Here is a 19,964-nt window from a genome sequence, read left to right as displayed (position 1 = left end):
TAGTCCGGGTGGACGAACCACTGCACAGTAGGCGTTTTGGCCGGGTTAGGCTCTTGAAAAAACACGCTTTGTGTTTATGAAAACAAAAGGCGTACCAATCAGGGTTTGCCATTTCCAGGCTGCGCCTGGTTTAACCCTCGCCGGACCGGGAGAGTTGATGCACTCCCCGCCCCCGCCCCCGCCCCCTAAGGTTATTTGCAAATAGCGTGCATGGATCGTCGGAAAGTCATTTCATCCACAAAATAAACGTAACATATTCGAAAGCTGACGGTGAGCTGATTTCAGGAATGTAATTCTTATCAAAATCGTTCGATGGCCTTTTTAAAAATTGCGTGTTTGTAAAAACGTAATAATTTTCCCAAGTCAGTAGGCGGAACTATGGTCAAGCGTGCCCATTTTTGGGAACGCATTTTCGTTCCCATGTTTGGGAACGATAAATCCAAATATGGGAACGCCATGTAGGCATTATTTAAATCAAGAAGAAGAACCGTGAAAGGACGTCCAAAAAAATGTAAAATGATCGTGAACCGCCTGACATTTGTCTCAATATTGTTGGGAAAGAGTTTGATATTGTAAGGCCCATCGTAGTTTCAAATCGTTCCTCTATTTCTAAAGCAGTCCACCATCCGGGCCGCGTGCCCAAATTTGGGAACGCTCTCGTACACTGGCGCTGCAAGAGTTCCTTATGGGAACGGCGTACCCAAAATTGGGGACGATTTCACCGACGCCTTTCACGGGCTCTTCATTAACAAGCATCACGTCCAACGCCGCAGGTTATTGTTAACGCAACAATCATAAGATGACCTTTCCGGCAAGACCGCCGCATGTTTCGCCAGGTCTTCTGCGCTCTTATTCCCGTCGATCCCACAGCGGGCACGCCCCTCTCTGCAGGATTAAGTACTTCACAACGATCAGCGATGTTCAACAAGGTCTTCCATACCATATATCCACCGTCCGCGCCGAGGGTGGAGGCATATCAAGCACCTGTTTACCACTGATAGTTGACGAGCACAAGTAAGCAAAAAAAAAAATGGGAACGCTGAATATGTTTGACTCTCAAAACACCTAGTCCCAATAAAAATCTAGTTTTTTTCTTTTTTAACCCGCGCCCCAGTGGCGGTCTCAACCAACTTCGCCCTAGTGGGGGGGGGGGGGCATATGTTACCACCCACCTCTAACTCAAAAACTAAGAGGGCTAGAAAGACGCGGTAAAAAGCAGTCGATAGCTCTCGATGCGTACGTTTGAAATTATTTCGGCCATTTTTCATCTTAGAGCAATATTGGGGTCACCAGTGGTCATCAAAGGTCAAAATTTGCGAATAGTCATTATATTTTTCAGAAAACATGCCATTATCTCAGGAACTATGATAGCTAAAAACAAAACGCTGGGAAAAGCAATCGATAGCTTTTGAACTCTTCTTTTGATAAGGTCACAGCAATAATGACCTCAGGTCAACGGTTTAGCCTCCAGAGGGCAAAAACCCCAAAAATAGCTGTTTTTACAAAAAAAATGTTTTTCAACAATAACTTGACTAAAAAGAACTAGGACATTTCTATTGCCAGAATCGTGTTCCTCTCGCCGAGGCGCGTCGAATAAACTATAATTTGACCTTGAAGGGTCAACTTCAAAATTTGACCTCAGGTCAAGGTCATGACCTGACCGTAAAAGGTCATGTTGCATATCAGTCGACGCGTCTCGGCAAGACAAACACAATGAGGCCAACCCCAGCGTTCTATATCTTTCCAATCGAGAGTTATTGGCAAAAAGCTGTTTGTAGCCTCAAATGACCTCGGATGACCTTTCTAAAGGCTATCAGCAAAAAGACACCTTGGTCGTCACGGGTGGTCCAAATCATTGTGATTCGGAAATATTTGAACTGTTCCTATGCGTACACACGGATCTAGAGGCATTTTCGTTTTTCTCCATTGACTTATAATGAAAAGGGCACGACACTGACCTGACCTTAGGTCACGCGTATAAAAAATCCGAGATATACAAATTGTGGGCACCCATCACATCATGCAATCCACCAAGTTTAAAACCTCTGACAAAACACTGCAGGCTGGACATGATTGCAAACTTTTTTAGGCTTGGTCAGTTAACTTGACCTGGTGACCTGACCTGACATGACCTGGGGTCAAAAATTTCACATATTATCCAAAATTGATGTGCAAAAAGCTACACCAAGCGGCGCGCCGCGGTTTTTTATTCACGCGCAAAAAAAAAAACGCGACAGGATGGTAACATATGCCCCCCCCCCTCCCCCCAGTGGAGCGGAGGTTAATGAGTGTAAGTGGCAAAAAGCCTGTTAGGATGGGCACGAGAAATGATCGAAATCAGCATAAAAATTATAAATAAGCCACACAGAGCGACCTATATAAAAGAAATTCCCCCAAAACGATGATGCTTAGAAAAACCGAAGACAAAAACCACGCTCATAACGCTCCTCAAAAACAACGCAAAACAGCTAGAATCCAAATAAAATATGTCTTTCAGGGCTTATGGAATACAGCTGAATAATTTTCAACCTCTTAAACTGAGTTTCCAACAGTAGTTCGGTAAAATCACTCACGTTCCACGCGATCGTCCGCCCCGACACCAAATGTCAACAAAATTACCGCGTGACCGCCCGCGTGTTTGCTTGCGTATGTCAGCATCTGGTGTCGCTAGTATGAAACTTCATAATCAGGCGAAAATTATTAAATCTGACCTCAAAATGTAAAAAACGCTTCATTTTCCTTAAAATTGCATGTTAAATGTAGTGTAACCCATGTTTTCACCATTCTGTCGTTAAACAGAAAAAAAAGATATTTAAAATATCATTCAACGGTCAATTTCCTTGTTCAACGGTCAGATTAAAGATAATTTTATGGAGATTCAGTATATGAATACTGCATGGGGTAGCGGGCAACAGTAAAAATTATTGCCCAATGTGACGTCACTGTAGCCCGAGGGTGAAGACCGAAACATGCTTTATTGCCCGAGGCGTAGCCGAGGGCAATAATGCTTGTTGAGGTCTTCACCCGAGGGCTACAGTGCGTCACAGAGGGCAATAATTTTTACTTATTGCCCGCTACCTCATGCAGTATTCATTTTATTACATGGCCCACCTCGTCTCGTATTACCTATTCGTAGTAACTTTATTTATTATCGTTTAGCTGTATGACAAAACGGGTTAGTATAATAACACACAATTTGTTTGAATCTCAATGATGAATGTATTTCATGGCATCACACATTTCTCATCACATCACATCAAACACTTTCTGCTGGAGCCTGCCATTGGCGAGGAGTAGTTTTGCGTGTAAATATTCAGTTTTTCTCTGTCGCCTCGGCTTATCGGTTCCTTGTGGTCAACTGATCCTCGCCCATCCTTGCCCATCCTTTTTAGACAACTGCATTGCGACCTGGAAAGCCTCTGTAGGTACTCAAAGGAAAACTTCCTACTTCACTTGTCTTTTCCTAGTTGGTTGATGATGAACTGTTTGATTCCGTACTTCAGTGAGTGTAGACTTTTCGTTTTTTTTTTTTTTCTTTCTCCATCTATGCGCTTGACATTAGGGAAAAACTCCTTAGCAGTGTCGTCGAGAGTAGCATTACTGTACTGTAGGTCTTCCAGCGTTAGACCTTTAGCTGTTAAAAATTCCATGGAATATGTCTCCCGACGATTTTATCACCCTTTGCGTACCTTTAGCCCTGCGTGAAAAAAAGGAGCTCATCTAATTCACTTGGTTCAAATAAATGAAAACGAGGCAGCGCTGTCATAACTGCACATATAGGTACGTATGATCCTTCAGCAATGACGTCCACCAACTGAATGAGGATGAGGTGAAGAACCTAAACCCTAAATTTCAAAGTTCTGAATGTTTTTTAAAGCACGCGCAAAGTACTGTTGCCCGTTGTCATGGTATCATTAACAAAAATACGTCATCCTTACGTCATCAAAAGAAAATAAAACGTGAAAATTGCAGGTCAACAGTCAAAATTATTACACACCCAGTTAACATACGAGCCATGTAATAACTAATAGATACTTTAATTAGCATGCACTTTTTTGAGACGTGATGCACAAATGAGTTTTAGTGGGCGAACGGCCGAAAAATTGCCTTCCGTTCTCATAAATGGGAACGCCCGTTCCCATATTTGGGAACTCCGTTCCCAAAAATGGGAACGTTTCTATATTTGGGTAAACCTTCGGATACTCATGACCATAGTTCCGCCTACTGAAGTGCCATAGGAGCCAATCACCGGGGAATCGTGCCCCCCCCCCCCCCCCTCCCCTCCCGGCCGTCCGCCGCGTTATGAAAAAGGCCTTGGCCTGGCGAGGGTTCAAGCGGTTTAAACCATGGTGAAGTGATTTTTAAAGCTGTGACAGGATGTTTAGTTTTTGTCATGAAAAGAACATTTCGCATTACTTTTTCTTTGAAAATTCACTAGCCTAAAAACTGGCTGAATGTTTTGCATGGTAAAAAGGAAATACGCTATGACAATGCTGAATGTCCAGCAAACCGGCCAGCTTAACCAGACTTTTAAATGCTATTGCCCTGATGCCATGATTGCAGAAATGTGTCGTCAATTTTTAGATGCATCGTTTTCTATAGAAAAGCGGCCGAACCAACCCATCCTCCCCTACAGTCACTGACAGTGAAACCTCGCTTACTTTCGTTAGTGTGCGGGCATTGAGCGCAGCTGGATGGAGCAAAAGCATTTATAAGAAAAAGTAAATCAAAATATATTGTAAATCTAGCAGAACAATGAATTTTCCATACAGGCATCCTGAATAACTTCTGACCACTTTAGTCCGGGCGCCCAAAAACCCCTGAATAACTTCGATTGCTATGTGGATCATTTAACCCGGCAGGCGGTGGGCCTCCCGGCCACCTTCCGCGCGGTGCGGGGGCACTTCCCCCCCCCCCCCCTTTACGTGTTCCCAAATATCTATAAAATGCCTGGGTGTATCAAAACAAAGCTTAGCACATAACAAGATGAGTACGAAGGGCATATGTGTACAAAATTTTGTGTTTCTCAGATGTCAGGATAGGTCACGGCGAGGTCAGAAGTCCAATCTTAGGATCGGGTTTTGCCGTATCAGTGTAATGGGTTGCCAGAAATCGTTTAGATGATCTAATATTATATTTACGTCAGCAGACACTCCACAACACGGTGGCTATTACGTGTCAATTGTCAGTGAATCAGTGAATAAAACGGTTGGGGAAGTCGAAAGGTACACGGCAAACAACAATCATCCGCCGAAACAGCACAAACACTCACGCACAATCACTCCAAATAAAAGAAACGTTTCGCTGCCGGTTTAAAAGCCGCTGGCTCGAGCCGTGTCACGTCACTGGGCATAGAGTTTAAAAGCGAGGCTGCTCGGTACGCAAACCCTCGCCGCCCAACCGCTGTTGTTGCGCACAGGGAAATCTTTAGCATAAAATGGAGACTATTTGTACTAAACTACGGCTATGCAGATATGTGAGTCATAGTAAGTGTTGACCTGACCTGGTATTTGGAGCACTATTTTAAGACAAAAATTTGACAACCGACCTAACTTGACGTCACTGTGACCTGACCTGACCTTGTGCACAACCGAAATTTTGAACATACATGCGCCGAATATTAATTTTTGAGAATATTTGTTCTCTCAATAATGTGCTTTTGACGTTCAGCTTTCACGGAAGCTCGAAAAACCGTGCCTGTCATTTCAAGAATGTCTGGGATTGTGTGTGCCAAACAAAAATTGAAGAGGGCAAGTGAACGATTTTGATAGAAATTATATTTTGGGGATCAGCTCACTGTCAGCTTTTGAATGGTATATTTGTTTTGTGGGTTAAATTACTTTCTGACGAACCACCCCCCCCCCCCCAGGGCCGGCGCGGCGGCTTCGAGCACCGGCCTAGCGCGGGTTAACCCGTGCCCTGATGGGGGAGGTGCTAAACCCCCCCCCCCCCGCAGTTTTTTCATGAATATCTTGTAGACGGTCTACGGCGCCGCTTTTCTTTTCGTATACCTTTTTTACACATGCAGTGAAATTTCAGACCGAAGTCTCGAGGTCCGTTCCAGCATAGAAAGCATGCAAACTTTGAACTTCGATAGGTTTCGAGAAATCGAGAAGCTACACTGGCCGAATCGCCCGCTGTGCACTGCCCGTCCGTGTGGCAGGGTGGAAAAAAAAGAATATTCACGAGACGCTTGCAAAACAAAAACGGCTGCACGTTCTCGTACTCGACTTTGAAAAGGTTCAGTAATCCCGACAGGGTACCTCCAATGTAAGCCACTAGGGGCTGATGGAATGTGCGATGCTGAGTGGCGTGTGTGCGTGTGACAGGTGCCCGCTTTCTGTCCACAGCCGGCGTCAGCTCCTACGTCAACCTGTCGCGCTGGCTGCTGTTTTACACGGCGCGCACACAGGAGCAGGCCGCCAAATGCCTGACCAGCGTCAAGAACGTGGCGCGCAACTTCGGCATGATGATTGACGAGCCGCGCAAGATCCTGGTGAGCGAGGACCGCGTCCAGGGCTACGTGCAGGCCATCGAGCAGAACTTTTCGCCGGAGGCGCAGCTAGTGATGTGCATCATCCCCAGCAAAGACAAGACCAAGTATGACGCCATCAAGCAGCTGCTGTGTCTGCGCCGTCCGGTGCCCTCCCAGGTGGTCACGGCCCGGCTCATCCAGACCAACAAGAACACGCTCGGCGTGGCCACAAAGATCGCGCTGCAGATGAACTGTAAACTGGGTGGCGTCCCCTGGGAAGTGAAGATCCCCATGAGCGGATCGATGATCGTCGGCTATGACACGTATCACGAGTCTCAGCACAAGGGCGCCAGCGCCGGCGCCTGGGTGGCCAGTATGAACGCCAACGCCAGCAAGTACTACTCGCTGGCCACCATCCACAAGGACAAGGAGGAGATCTGCTCGCACATGCAGAGCAACATGATGCGTGAGTGCGGGTCCTTATTGGAATGCCCTGCCTTGTCCCTTTCCCTGTCTGCTGCTCGTACAGCGAAACACTGCTGGCCGTTTTTTTTTATAAAGTTAGTCCGAACCTTTTGAATGGAAGGATTCACAAGGGCAGAGCTCCCGCTCAGCGAAGCTTGTTGCGTTGACCCCGCCCTCTACCCTCCGATCGCGCAATTCCGGTTCTATGGCAGAATTTGGAGTCCAAAGTTTAACGTGCGCACAAAGCCGCGCACGGCCGGTCCCCTCAATGACTTCGCCTGGCTATGGCCTGCCACCAACCGCAACCATACCTGTCAGGAGGCCCATAAATGTCAAGCGCCCGTCACGCTTCGAACACGGACTGTGGTAACCGGGAACGCGTGCTCTTACCACGCGGAGTCCAACGCTCTACCGACTGAGCTACGGGACCGTTTAGTAGGGTTGTTATAAAAAACGAATTTTTGAAAAGTAGGGCTCATGGCTCGTGTGGTACAGTATTCTTAGCTGAGTTTAAGGGTGCCCTTTTTACCGAAAACTATTCAGTGACAGTGAGTCCTATTCAGTGAGTCCCGTAAACACGCCGTCCCGTAAACAGTCTGCGTAAACACGCCGCTGGCGGCTCTCCCCACTGTTGACCTCGGCCTTGAATTGCTGGTGGCCCGTCAGGGTCAGGGACGGACGCCCAGCGGCCACGTAGCGGCGCAGCCAGCTGGGGCATTCCATGATAGATCGTACCACTTTTTTCCAATTTGACACCCTCATCTCTCGGAATTTGACGAGAATTGGTCTCAGGGTAAGCCCCTTTCAGGCTTATCAGATAAGTATTTTTTGAGTTATGGTGTATAACATTTTTTGGATCTTGCTTTGCAGCGCTAAGTTTGGCGGGCTGTAACTCTAAGACGGATTATTCAAATGCCAAATGTTATATAACATTGAACTTGCAATGAAACAGAGATTAATATGTATTTTTTAAATTTCGAAAAATACGCTATTTTTGATATATGACATATCGAGTTTTCTTTCATTTGTATTTTTTGGACTTTTGGACCAATTTTTTTTGAATTTTTATTTCTTTAAAAAAAATATTTGGCTCATTGTTAAGAAGTATGCAAAAAATTAGGAAGGTGTTCTTTTTACAAATGTATTTATTTTACGTCACGATAACGGTTTCGAATAGTGATTTTGGGAGGGGAGCTTACAAATTGCGTGGTAAAGCTGCCTAGTGACATCACGGGTTACTGAAATTTCAATTCAAGCCTGAGTCATCTGAAAAAAGTGAAAAGAGGGTTTATCCAACCCTCTTTCCTATAAGCGCGAGGGTGAAAAAGGCTGTTTGGTTCTGACATTGTTTTGCACGCCAATGACCATAGCTGTCCGAGATGAAAGTTACAGGACGCATACATGGTGTCCTCCAGAGGTCTCACAACTTGTAGGGGAGAGTGGGGAAAGATGCCCAGGGTTTTGTTACGTCATATATTATTCGAAAATGACGATGGGAAAGCAAAAACTTGGAGTTTCAACGGAAGCCGACATCATTTTTCTCCAAAAATATCACTTTCGTGCCTGAAATATTATAACTTTTTTTGCTATTAAGCATTTTCCTGAAGAAGTGAAAGGGGACATCTTACCCCACAGGGTGGGAAAGACGCCCCCTGGCGTTGGGAAAGATGCCCCCTGCACTATAAGTGACATAAATGGGCACGTGAATCGCCTGAACGAATCAGTAGTCCCTTCGAGCCTGCAGTAGACACTAAACGTCATCATAAGGGCCCTCAAAAGTAGTCGTAAGGGGCTTCAGAGGTCATCGTTAGGGCCATCGTAGTCCAGCGCGGCCAAACAAGCCTCCGTGGTGGCGTTCGGAGACCACTGTGGGGCTCTTATAGGTCTTCATGATGCTTGAGGGCCCTCGAGCCCATCGTGGGGACCTCCGATGCCAGCGCGGCCCGTGGGGTCAACGTGGGAGCCCTCAAAGGATGTCGTGAGGGGCCTTGGAGCCAATAATGAGGCCCACAGAGGCCGTCGTGAGGGCTCTCAGAGTCAGATGCCGCCCAAAAAGTCGCTATGTGGGCCGAGAGACCGGCATGGGGAGCACCCGACCGTACTGGACTCTCAATAGTCCCAGATCGGCTTTTGTCTACATCACAAGTATGTAATAAATGATTTGACGGGCTGTTTGAAGGACAGCCTACGGATTTAGGGGGCGTCTTTCCCCATCAGGACAGGGGGCATCTTTTTTTACAAGTTTATTTTTATTTACACCAAAACAGGTACATTTAACAGCACAATAAAATGATGCGGCGAGACATCATGCACGGGTGAACCAGATCAGAAGGGCGGGGCAGCGGGTCTAGGTCGGGGCGGACGCATATCAGGGGCGCCGCCTGGCCGTTGACGCCGTTGTGGCCGTTCTCCTGCTTGGACCGCTTCGCCTCGTCGTCGGCTGACGCATCCGAGGGACGCCGGGCCCGCTGTCGCCGCCGCAGCCGGCACCCGGCGGCGGCCGTCCGTCGTGGACCATCGGCAGTGCGCCGGCCGTCCGGCCCTGCCGCTCCCGTCGGAAAACGGCGTTGTCTCGTTCCACGGCAGCTCGCAGCGGGCCAGGCAGGGCGGCCAGCGCCGACAAGCCGCCCGCCTGCCACCGCTGTATCGGTCAGCCGGTACAGCAGCGTGTAGGCTGCCTCGGTGGAGCGGCGCGGTAAGCCCAGCGCGGTGGCCGCCGGCACCGGCACCGCTGACGTATCGTCCAGCCGCCACCAGCCGGTATCGTCCATCCCATCAATACCACCGCCACCGGAGGCGCGACAGAATGAGAAATAGTGGCCAGCGTCCAGCGAATGGCCCGCGTGGACTATCACTGCATACAGCCGGTACTGGGCGGGCGGGCCGGTGGCTAGCGGCACTGTCAGCCACTCGGTGAGCTCCACAGGGGTGAGAACCTTGGTGAGAAACAGCGTGCACCGGTGCGCCGGTCAACCGCGAACCTCATCAAGGAGACGACCAGGTTGGCTGGCGGAGAGAGCAGTCGCAGCTGGCGATCGGCGTCCCGCAGGCCGGTGCACTTGGTACAGTAATACTGGTTATCACCGCACAGTCGTTCCGGCGTCAGGTAGTCGAGCAGCAGCTGCGATACGGTTAGCTCGATCTCTGTCTGGTTGTCCGTCGGTGGCGTGCCCCGCCAACCGACCGGCCGCGGCGCGGGGCCGAACGCCGGCGCAGTTTCGGCTCCCCCGGCGCCCGCGGCAGCTGCCGTCAGTGACCGTGTCACCGACTCCGGCAGAGCCAGGTGCAGGTCCGTCACGCTGTTCTGGTGGCGCGAAGCGCCGCCGCACGTGAGACAGGTGAACGTAGTCTCAGCCCGTCCGGTCAGTAGCCGACGGACCAGGCCGGCGGGCGGCTCCTCAGCTCCGGCGTCGCCAGTACCGTGCTCACGCACCACCTCGCCCTGCGCCTGGCCGTCCGGATCAGTCTGCTGCGTCCCGCCGGTGTCCGGTGACTCTGTGGGCTCCCCCTCCGCGGCAGTCCGCTCCGCCCTGTCTCCGGCCGGCTCTGCCATCACCACATCGGGGGCATCTTACCCCAAGGTACCGAAGTAACATTAAATCAGTACAATTTGTTAGCCATAAAACTACACCCTGAAACAAACTGTTTGGGACACAGTACACGCATGCTAATGTATCACGACTATAGCAAGGGACGCAAAAATTATTTACCTTCTTTGATATTTACAATGTTTTGACACCAAAATATTTTTTGAAAGCAGCAAATAAAAAACATGCAATCATCAGCCAGCCGTTGCCCAACTGAGCTTCGCAATTTTTTTTTGTGCAGTTAACAAGGCAGGCTTCCGCTTTACGCTAAGAACATTAATTTCCAGGTCCGATTCTTTGTTTCGCCGCTAGAGGGGGTGGGGCGTCTTTCCCACCCTGGGCATCTTACCCCACTCTCCCCTATATCTGGGAATTTTTTAAGGTAACATGAGGTCAGGTCGGTCACGTGACATTGCTGTCATAAGTCAATGGGGAAATATAAAAACTGTTATTTTGGCGCCGAGAATGTTCTAAAACTATCTCACGTACATGGCATCGTGATTTCATGCACTCCTTGCAAAGTCCAATGCTTCACTTCTGCATTGTTAACCTTGCGTGACGTCATTTATGACGTCACTAGGGTCGCACGAGTTTTTCGTCAATAACTACCGATCAAATGAAGCTAGAGAGTCGGGAAAGCCACCAATGGACTCGGGAAGACCTTCCGAATCGAATGATATGCGGTGATACCCTTTGCCCAGCTTCGTGACCTGAGGGGATCTGACCTGACCTTGACCCGAGGTCAACTACTTAAGTTGACCTCACCCTAGCAAAAAGTACCTATACCATTCGATGCGCCTGAGCTAGCCGATGCTGCCTGAGCTCGATGCGCCTGTCACTTTTGTAATTGTTGCAATATCTCGGTAACTACCTGGCCGATTGCGCTGAAAGTTGGCATGTAGGTAGACACCCACTAGGCAATGCATATCCATGTGCCAGAGTTTGGGTGCTGCTGCACGTGCGCACGTGCAGGGGTCGATTCCAGATCTCGAGAACGACTGGACCGATGGCGCTCAAATTTTGCACATGGTTAGGGACCGGTTAGTAGGGTGCCGTGCAAAAGTCAGTTGGGACCCATTTTGCACGTGCAGGGTGCCGCTTCCAGATCTCGAGAACGGCTGGGCCGATTGTGCTCAAATTTGGCACATCGCTAGAGACCGGTTAGTAGGGTGCCGTGCACAAGTCAGCTGGAGGTACCTCGTCGAAATTTCGCACGTGCAAGGCTCACCCTCTCGCTCGCTCCGTTAGTCGCCCCAAAAGGCGTTATACTGGTTTTATGCAGTTCTGTGCCTAAATGCAAATGGCCTCCGCCATCAAGGCTGCCATTGCGGAAGAGATGACACGTGACATGTGTCAATGCTTCCGTAAAATTATGGACATTTTACTTAGCTTTCATCGAGATATCATTACAGTGGTGTCTGCTATCTATCAGTGTGCCTCGTAAGTAATTATTTATCAAGATTTGTTGTGTTAAACATTTGGTTATGACGAAAAATTGGCTCCGTCAGTATCGTCACCATCGCTACTTGGGTTGAACTGTAGGTATCATGGATTATGTTAACATTAATGGTATAGCCCATCATTGTCAATTGGTCACCTTTTTTGGATCATGATAACACACTTAACCCTGTCTTGACCGGACTCGAATTGAATGACTTGCATTGAAAGAACGTTTGATGGTTCAGCATGGGTTCGGTTTCGGTATACTCTCAGTGGTTTTGGTCGGTATCAGTTTGGTATCGGTTTCCAAAATTTCTGAAATTGACATCACTAATAAAAGTGCTGTAAGTACGGCTCTCGCGAGATTAAGCGGTAGGTTTCGCACTTAAACATTTCCGGTTATATCCGAAACTAATCGATCTACGATGAAGCCATTTTACACGATCATGGCCGGCTTGTGAACCAACAAGTCGATCGCATCTTCAACACTTAAAAGCTTAAGACGACGAAGATATAGCCTGAAGTACACTAAATTTTATAGGTGCAAAACCTACCGCTAAAACCCGCGAGACCTGTACGATCGATGGCTTTCAATAACTTAGCAATCTACTCGATTTCACAACACATTCTTCAGGTGATTTTTAACGCCCGACACTGAGGAAGTCAAATAAGAAATGGGCGCGATATAGCCTCGCAGCTGGTGCGCCCTGTCACTCCAAATCATCATCATCACAACACATTTCTTGAAATGCCTGTGAACGGTGAAATTCTGACCTTTGACCTGACCTGTGACGTCATCGGTGTGACCTAGGTCAAAGAAATTTGGTCACAAGGTAGTTCCCCGGTGTGGCTATCGAACGTCTTTTGAATTTTGAAAATCTTCCGGTAAATTTCCGAGATCTTAGGGGGGCCGAAACGCCCCCCCCCCTGGTAGGGTCCGCCGGTGGCACAATATTTCTTCCCATACTATCTAATATCTATAGGTACCGTATAAGTACCTGGTCAGATAATAAAATGGACACAAACATTCCATCTATTTTCAAACTCGCCTTCCCTCGGTATATAGGGCCTTGCTTCTCTCTGCCAGGGTCTGTCTTAAAAGGGCATGTTGCATATGACGCAGTGCAAAGCATGTGAGCTGTTACAACTAAAAACCAACGCTGTCATTTTTCCCAAATATTGCGTATGATCAGGGGCGCGGGGGCTACTTGCAGACTGGGGGGGAGGCACAGCATAATAGGAATCAAGCTAGGGTACCCCTAAATCTAGTTTTCTCACCGGTTTTAGGCCACTTATTTTTCAGGTCTTGACTTAAAAAAAAAACATGTCCAAAAAAGTGCGATATTCCGTCTTCAAGTTGTGGGGGCACCGCCCCCATGGCCCCAGAGTTGAGTGGGGGGGGGGCAAGCTGCCCCCCCCCCGGTTCTCGCGCCTATGCGTATGCTTGTAGAAAATTATAAACATAGTTACTGTGGTCCGGCCCGCCGGCCGCTTCCGAATCTCTATCCGGCCCGCACCCAAAAAAAGGTTGCCGACCCCTGGTGTAGGGTTTACTATGGTAATGTATAAACACATGCATTTTTAATTTTTTTCTGCCTTAATTACTAATTTATTTGCCAATATCCATGTATTCACGTCTTAGGGATGCACGGGATCAGTCTGGTTAAATAACATATGTTTTGGTACAGAATATCCAACCATCCGGCCCGCACCAAAAAAAAAAAAAATCATCTATTTAACCCTCGCCGGACCTATTGGTTTTCTACATACGTGCCGGCCGAGGGGGAGGGGGGCGGATACGACCCCCCTCGCCGTTTCGCCCCTGGTGGAGCTAGCGCGTCGCGGAAAAAACGAGCGTGTGCGCCGTTACGAGACGCAGAGATTGATACCCGATTTTAAGGTCCTAGGTCAACCGGTGACCTCTGAGGTCAGGTCAAGTGCCCAAAGGTACGGTTCAGTTTTTGGTGAATAACTTCGCAAAAAACGGCCGCAGAGCCGCGATTTTGGCAGCATCGTGTTTGCCTCGCTCAGGCGCGTCGAATGATATACTTTTTGTTTGGGTGAGGTCAACTTAGGGTGTTGACCTCAGGTCACGGTCAGGTCAGCGCCCCCAGGTCACGAAGTTGGTCGAAGGAGGTCATGTCGCATATCATTCGATTCGGCAGGTCTTCCTGAGTCCATTGGTGGCTTTCCCGACTCGCTAGCTCAATTCGATCGGGAGTTATTGACGAAAAACTAATATGACCTTGATGACCTCATAGTCACGCAAGGGCAAGATTGCAAAAGTGACGCATCTAACCTTGCAAGGTGTGCATGAAATCACGATTATGTGTGTTTTAGATAGTTGGAGATCGTTCCCGCCGGCGCCAGAATAGCAGTTTTCATTTTTCCCCATTGACTTGTAATGGTGAGGTCACGAAAATGACCTGCCCTCATATGACCTTGAGGAAAAATCCGAGATATCCCAGTTGTGAGACTCGTAATAGATACTAGATCCTGCAAGTTTCGTTTCCCTGTGAAAGCTCCTCTGGCAGTGAGGGCGTTGCGAAGTTGCGACATCCGGGCCCTGTTTCACCGGTGATAGCAGCACGCTACTATCAAATTGCGCGAGCTGACGTAATGTGATGACGTCACACTAATGATGTTTCGTGTAATCTGTGAGCTTTTTCATAGCTACGTTTGGAGCAGAGTTGCCGCATCGTTGAATGAGTTTTATACATTTGCACGGCCGTGAAGATGTTAGCAGCAATATTTGATGACATCACACAGATTGACGACGGCAAGGTTTGTTGATGTCTCCATGGAAACCCAATTTGACACGTGTGATAGCAGTGTGATAGCAGCGTGCTGCTATCACCGTTGAAACAGGGCCCCGAAGACCGTGCAGAGGTTTGCTTATGACGTCATAGCTCATTGACCTGACCTGACCCGAAAAATGCGGTTGGTGTAAAAAAGGCTCCGGCTTGAATCAAAGGTCAGGTATGCCAAGTTTCAGCTCTTGCCAGCGTGTTCGGAGCTATCGCGAACACTGGCGGTCGCAGCCGCTAGCAAAAGGGGGGGGGAGCCAAAGTCACACTCGCGGGACATAACATTTATCCGTCACCCGGGAGGGGGGGGGGGTGATCGTCTAATTTTTTACGTCCACGAGGCGCCGAAAAAGTTGGCATTACTTATGCTTCATCCACCTCATTCTTGCGTGAAATCTTTAAGCTCAATTTAAGGCAAAATCACCAGTTCCATTTCCCGTCCCACGGTCTTTCCACCGGTCGGGCCACTGCACCATGGCGACGAATCGGTGAAGCATATACTGAAAGGTCGGGCACGCGGATTCATGACATTACCACTATAAAACAATTCGGAAAAGTACAGATACCTCTTGCTTTGAACAAGCTTGTGAAACCCAGAGAGCATTTTCAAACCATGACATTTACCCATATAGATGTGTAGCGGCGGGAGAAAGTAGGTACACCGACCTCTGGAGACCCCCGGCCCCACAGGTTCCTGGTTTTCAAAATTGGCATCTGAGGGCCGCGCGGGACTCGTGCGGGGCTTCGCAACGGCTCTATTGGGGCTCGGCTCACTCAACCTGTCTTATAGTCCCACTGCTAAAAAGACTGGCCCTGAGCCCTAAGGACTTCATCAGTCTCTGCCAGCCCCACACACCGGCTCATGGGGTCCCGACGTCGAAATATGAGGGAATCTGCGCGGGACCATCAGGACGTAAAGTATGTAATCTCGATCAGGACCAACGTAAGGCTGTGCAGGAGTCTGTGTGAGCCATGTGATCTTCAGAAGCCCACCCATGTATGTTCTCACTTAGAGGCCAGTTTAGGGCCCTCAGAGACCAGTACAGGGCCTGCAGACTGCAAAGGCCAGTAGTTTGAGACCATCAGAGACCGAGTTGGGCTCTCAGAGTCTAATATGGGTCCTTACTCATTACAGGCCAACATGGGGCCCTCAGAGGTCAGCGTGGGGCCCTAAGAGACCGGCATGAGCCGTCGTTGGACCCCAGAGGCCAGCAGAGGGCCCTCAAAGGCCAAGATGGGCCCTCCTCAGAGGCCAATGCAGGCCCTTAGAGGCCGGCATCGGGTCTTCAGCAGCCAGTGCGGGCCCTCATTGGCACCTAAATGTTCGTCTTGGGACACCAGAGACGGCAACAAGGCCATTAGAGACCGGTGTGAGACCCTCAGACGCCGGTTGGGGCCCCTGAGGACGGTTAGAGGCCCTCATATGCCAGATGTGGGGCCTCAGAGGTCGATGTGGGATCTTAGCGGTCAACGTGGGCGCTTGACCGCCACTGAAGTTCCATCAGAGGTCAGTGTAGGACGCTCAAAGACCGGTGTGGGAGCTATATTAATAGCTGGGCATGTTTTTTTTTTTTTAGCCTCATGACAATCGAATCAGGGACAGGGCCCCATACACCTATGGGGGCCCATCGGTTGCTTGAGGGGGGGGGGGGGGCAAATGATATGACGGCCCCCTTTATGTGCCTTTGGGGGGGGCTGATGCCCCCCCCCCCCCAGCGATCGCCACTGTGTACACATTACATACAGGCCTCTGAGATTACATATGTACTAGCTCATGCAAACTCTATGCAGGCCCCGGAGGTCCCACGCTAATCCTTAAGAAACCAAGCCGGCATACGGCGTCACCACCGGGCTTCTGAGGTGCACAGCACCAACCCATGAGGTCTTTTGTGTCGTAGAGCCACGCTCATTTGGCAGGGCCCACCCGCCACTGGCGAAGAGGGTCTCATGCAAGCCATTGCTGGGCCTACGAGAGCCTCAAGTAAACCCACGCTGATATTCCATATAAGATCCGGCCATACTCGTGAACCGGTGCCAGCGACGCTGACCGCCAAATTGACAGAATGCGAAACTGAGCCCACTCATGAGTGAAATTTACGTCCTTTGATGGCGTAAGAGAGAAAATGAAACATACAAAAAGCTTTTCTAGGACTTTTGTTCGATCTGAAAGGTGGGGCCAAAAGATAGTATGGCCCCACCTTTCAGCACCAAAGGGGGGGGGGGGCCGTGGCCCCTCCCCCCCCCCCCTCGTCCGGCGAGGGTTAACTATGAACTGCCCATATTTTTGACTACGCCTACGCCGAGTGGCGAGTCTATAGTTGCCAAGTACCTACAAATCTACAGGGTGTCTCAAAAGTTCGTTGACAGGTACCAGCCATGCTTTTTTTCAATAATTCGGAATCAAAAATTTGTATTTGTATTTTGTATTTATTCAACAGACCGTCAACAGGCACTTGACCCACTAAAAGACGGAGTCACAAGACTAAAAACAATAAATATGGCACACACAGGCAGCATACACACGCCGGGATAAAAACGCAGATACACATGTAACTAAAATAGAAAACAATGAACAATATAATGAAATAGGCGATGAAGTGAAAATATGAAGAAAAAAAAAATGTGTGAACGACCACTGAGCATAAGTTTTAAAATCCCATGTAAGGTGGGAAAGAAATCATGATACAAGGTAAACCAGAATAGCTGAACAAACAGTAAATATGAACACAGAGATAAACGATGTATAGGTACTTTAAAAACACGTAAAAAAGTATAAAGTGAAATAAAAAATATAAGAAAACATTAAAAATAGACATATTTAAAATCATAAAAATATAAAATCAATAAGAATCACCTACCAACAGTGACTAGTAGCCCGGAGGTGGTGGTAAGTTCGCAACGTATTTGATAACATGAGCTTTGTACACAAAAAAGCTGGTCGTGAAAAAGTCGTCTTTGGAATGAGCGAGGAATGAGTTTGTCTCTCTCGCGACACGACAGACCAACCCGTTCTGGACCGTGCTGATTCGGGCGCGACTCTCAGCGAACAGTGCTGCAGTGCGCGTCGGTCGGATAGGCACGCGTAAGGGGAATCGGGATAAGAGTATCTCAGAGTTCAGTTTCTCGGAGAACAGACTCTTTAGGAACAGGAGGTCGTGTTGGGCTCTTCGAGAGGAAAGGAACGGGACACGGAAATGCTTGGATAAATCTGGATAGGTAAGTGATGGGCAAGGATTGTTGGAGTGGTGGTTTAACCAGAGGAGAAACTTGTGCTGAATCCGATCGACGCGAACTGTGTGGGAAGTGGCTGCGCCTGCCCAAATGACCGTTCCGAACTCGAACGAAAGAAATTAACAGTCGAAATTTTGCATGGGCATTGGTAACAACCTTCCTCAAGCAGTTTTATTGTTTTCAAGCGCATTCGACCCTTCTTGAGCACACAAAAAGGGTTCACCTGTGACCATGGATCAGGCATGAAAATGGAGGTCGCAAAATTGGGTCGGCTGAGAAACTCTGCTTCAGGAGTAATGGGAATGGTTAGGTCGGAAATGACACATGGCAAAGTGTCGGCAAGGATGAGTACAACATGATGATCATTTAATAGAAACGGTGGCTAAAAGGACGAAACCATGCGAGACTAACAGCGTTTTGAACGACCCTTGTACGGCAGCAGACTCGTGTTCCGGAAAGCAGCTGAAAATGCAGTCCTATCAATTGAAAACTGACTAGAAGCTCACAGACAGAGGTTACCCAGTTTCAAAAATTGCACGCATCCCACAATTGTTGTTCTGAATTTATTACCTTGCCTTCCGCGGTAGGTTTTTGTAGCTGGCAACTATACAAATTTTGTACAAATGTAGTTGCCACTCGGCGTTAATGAGTTAAAGGTAGTGTGCCAGCTTTCCTGGACCGTATTGAGTTAATGGCCCAGATAAGGAGAACCGGATTTTTAGAACTTAACCATACCTTCAAAACTCGTGGAAACGTCTTAACCCTCGCATGTGTGCGGCGTTTGCCAGCTACTAATGTGTAGGGGGGGGGGGTCGGTTGGACCCCCCTTGCCGTTTGGCCCCTGATCGAGCTAGAGCTTCGCAGAAAAAACGAGCGTGTTGCCCGTGACGAGAGGAAGCCGATGATACCCAATTTTAAGGTCCTAGGTCATTGGTTGACCTTCCAGGTCAGGTCAATGACCCAAAGTCGGGAAAATCGGGACCTGTTAGAAAGTCGTAAAGTGTGGTTGTTAAGGGGTTTTTCGGGGTGCTGATCACGAATATCGTGTTAGTTTTGATCACAGATGATGTCTTTAAGCATTTAGACCAGGTCGGGTCAGGTCAGGTCAGGTCAACCAGTAGGCGTCGTGACGGGTATTCGTAGTACGTGTCAACCGCCTCTGACAGCTTCGTAACATGTTGCGAAGGTACCAAAACTACTTCGTAAATGTTCAAATGGTTGCTAAATTCGAATTCAGCTCCAAAAACTAGCCTAGAAACATGTACAGCTCGAAAAAGTGAACCGAGGTCACCCGAGGTCACCAAAGGTCAATGACCTGACCTGACCTTCCGGTGACCTTGACACCCACCCTAATGCATGGAAGCAACATCAAATCACATGTTTGAACGTTTGAAACCACGAAAAGCTTGCAAACGCGCGGCTAATGCGAGCCGACATACGCAGAATCGCGATTCCGGCCAAACATGGTCTCGGAAAAGAGGTCACAGGTCAAAGGTCATTTGGGTCAGGGTCATGAAATTTTCAGGGTAGGTGTAAAATTGATCAATGTGAGGGTACTGAAAGTTTCGTCGCGATCGGCCGCTTTTTACGCGAGTTATTCGCGAAAAACCATGGGGGGTGTCCATCCGACCCCCCCCCCCCCCTACACATGCGAGGGTTAAATTCTTCAAATTTTGAGTACCCCAGTGCGAAATTCGCCCCGACGGGTTGTCGGTCGTACCCCAACCACATTTCACACCACTACGAACAATAAATGCACACACTGAAATCGCTATTACCGATATGCTCATCCAATCAAGTTTCGATAAACCCGTTCATCATCATCTCCTGCGGTTTCGAACACGCCTGTTAGGTGGTGCGGTAGACCGCGCCCAAAGCCAGGGCCCCGGTAACGTGAGGTAGCCGAGTCGGGGCAGCGTGCGCTGACCCAAGCCGGGGCCGCGCGTCCTCCCGGTGTCA

The 19,964-nt window shown here is 48.7% G+C and overlaps 1 protein-coding gene across 1 annotated transcript in view; it reads left to right on the top strand.

The window, feature by feature from the left end:
- LOC122392433 (piwi-like protein Siwi) overlaps positions 1-19,964 on the top strand; it is a 107,148-nt gene that overhangs the window by 78,831 nt on the left and 8,353 nt on the right. Inside the window, exon 7 of the mRNA XM_043387261.1 lies at positions 6,351-6,941. Coding sequence (XP_043243196.1) covers positions 6,351-6,941 — 591 coding nt within the window. The remainder of the gene's footprint in view (positions 1-6,350; positions 6,942-19,964) is intronic.

This window comes from Amphibalanus amphitrite, unplaced genomic scaffold (assembly GCF_019059575.1).
Source record: "Amphibalanus amphitrite isolate SeventyFive unplaced genomic scaffold, NRLGWU_Aamphi_draft 000023F_arrow, whole genome shotgun sequence".
Classification (NCBI taxonomy): Eukaryota; Metazoa; Arthropoda; class Thecostraca; order Balanomorpha; family Balanidae; genus Amphibalanus; species Amphibalanus amphitrite.
The sequence above is the reverse complement of the archived record's forward strand: the minus strand, read 5'-3'. Positions and strand labels throughout refer to the sequence as shown.